This window comes from Mastomys coucha, unplaced genomic scaffold (genome assembly GCF_008632895.1).
Source record: "Mastomys coucha isolate ucsf_1 unplaced genomic scaffold, UCSF_Mcou_1 pScaffold5, whole genome shotgun sequence".
NCBI lineage: Eukaryota > Metazoa > Chordata > Mammalia > Rodentia > Muridae > Mastomys > Mastomys coucha.
Window position 1 is genome coordinate 69,126,682 of NW_022196911.1, and position 1,884 is coordinate 69,128,565.

At 34.0% G+C, this 1,884-nt stretch overlaps 1 protein-coding gene across 1 annotated transcript in view; it reads left to right on the forward strand.

Moving 5' to 3' along the window:
* Positions 1-265: 265 nt before the first annotated feature.
* Positions 266-1,884, forward strand: part of LOC116078691 (zinc finger protein 83-like) — a 9,986-nt gene continuing 8,367 nt past the window's right edge. Inside the window, exons 1-2 of the mRNA XM_031354037.1 lie at positions 266-428; positions 879-974. Coding sequence (XP_031209897.1) covers positions 266-428; positions 879-974 — 259 coding nt within the window. The remainder of the gene's footprint in view (positions 429-878; positions 975-1,884) is intronic.

The window sequence follows — 1,884 nt, forward strand, 5'->3', positions numbered from 1 at the left end:
TCTGCTATGAAACCTAATGTAAATATCCCTGCCTTCTTGTGACTGAGGCAACCACCTTTAGATCATTTAGGGGATCGTGACTTTTGATCGTAAAAAGGTCACCACCCACAGGTTGACAACTGTTGGCCTGTTGGATCTTTGCAGAGATGTCACAACATTCTTTCTCTCAGATCATAATTCATCAAAAATTAACATTAGTTGTTGATAGCAGAAGAAGTAGCATAGTTAACTAATATTTCCTTGGGTCAAATCTAGAACTTAGTTAATGGGCACAAGGGGATACTGTCAGTTTCAATTTCAGAGTATATTGACGTTCATGGATGTGGCTATAGAATTCTCTAAGGAGGAGTGGGAATGTCTGGATTCTGCCCAGAGGGCTTTGCACAGAGATGTCATGTTGGAGAATTACAACAATTTGGTTTCTGTGGGTAAGAATATTTTTATTCCATAATTTCTACTTCATATTAGGGATATCTAAAACTGCGATGAGTATTTGGTTCATTAATTAGTCTATCTCTTAAATTTTTATAGATCTTCATGATTGGCTTATTTAAAGCTAACATGTTGTATATCTTCATCATGTTTTTACATTTAACCTAATGATCCTTCAATCTTATTTGCTTTTTGAATAGGTAGTCTTTAGCATTTATATGTGAATCTACTTTGACTTCCACAGTAGTCTTCTTCTAATGTGGTAATTTTAAACAGAATTTCTAATTTAAAAATAATTGAGTTATAGAAAGTCTAAAACATTTTAGGAAGATGTGACTATAAAAATGTTATTCATGTATCTTTTCCTCTTCTTCATGTTAACTAAATGGCACATCCCTATGCTAGTACACAGCTATGTTCAATGGAATCTCTGTTTGCATGTACAGGTGTTTCTGTTTCAAAACAAGAGTTAATCATCTGTCTTGAACAAAATAAAGAAGCATGGATTGTTGATGGAGAGGATAGAGAAATAAGACAACCACGTAATCTGAAATGAAATAACATGTGATATGATGATTCTAAATCAAGGAGCAATCTAATCCTGAAATGTGATTTGACAAGTTCTTCAGAATAATGTACCAGAGAAATAGTACACCTTGTCTGTTATGATTTTTGTCCTATTTTATCTAAATAGCGGTGGTTTGAAATGTAGTATATTATACCTTTTTACAAAATAGTAGAAGATGATTCTGTCTTATAATTACTGTCATTATTTTTGTTTCCTCACATATGATAAGTAGGTTTGAGTGATTACTACTTTATTACTAGTGTAAGGAATTTTATAGAATATATTATACTCATAGTCTTCTCTCTTATCTTCTTGGAGATCCTGCTTACTTCCCACACTAACTCTCTGATTCTCTGACTCTCTCTCTCAAAATTAAAAAAGAAAAACAACTAAAAAATGCCAAAAAAATGTATTAAAGCATGGAGTCTGATTTGTGCTAGCAAAATTTCCTTAGCATAATGCATGGAATATGATTAATTGATCCAATGTTATATAAACTGTAGGATAAAACTTGTTTTCCCTCTCCAAGAATCTATGTGCTATGGCTAGGTTCTAACCATGTTTGACACTTTCTGCCTGTTTCCCCTCCTCAAAGCTGGGGTTTTATCTGCATTGACTTTGTATTTGTCTGGAGGATACTGTCACATTTTCAGTGAGTTTGTATGGATGTTACTTTTGTTGTGTGAGGAGATGTTGTTCATTTAGCATCATTCCTACCTTTGCCCTTTACAATCCTTCTGTCTCATCTTCTCCATTGGTCCCTGAACATTGATATGAGGGGATTGATAAAGATAGCTTGCATAAGGCCGAGTGCTTCAGTCTCTCAATTTCTGGATTTTTCCAGTTGTTGGCCTCCATATTAAGCTTCTCTATTGAAGGTTGAG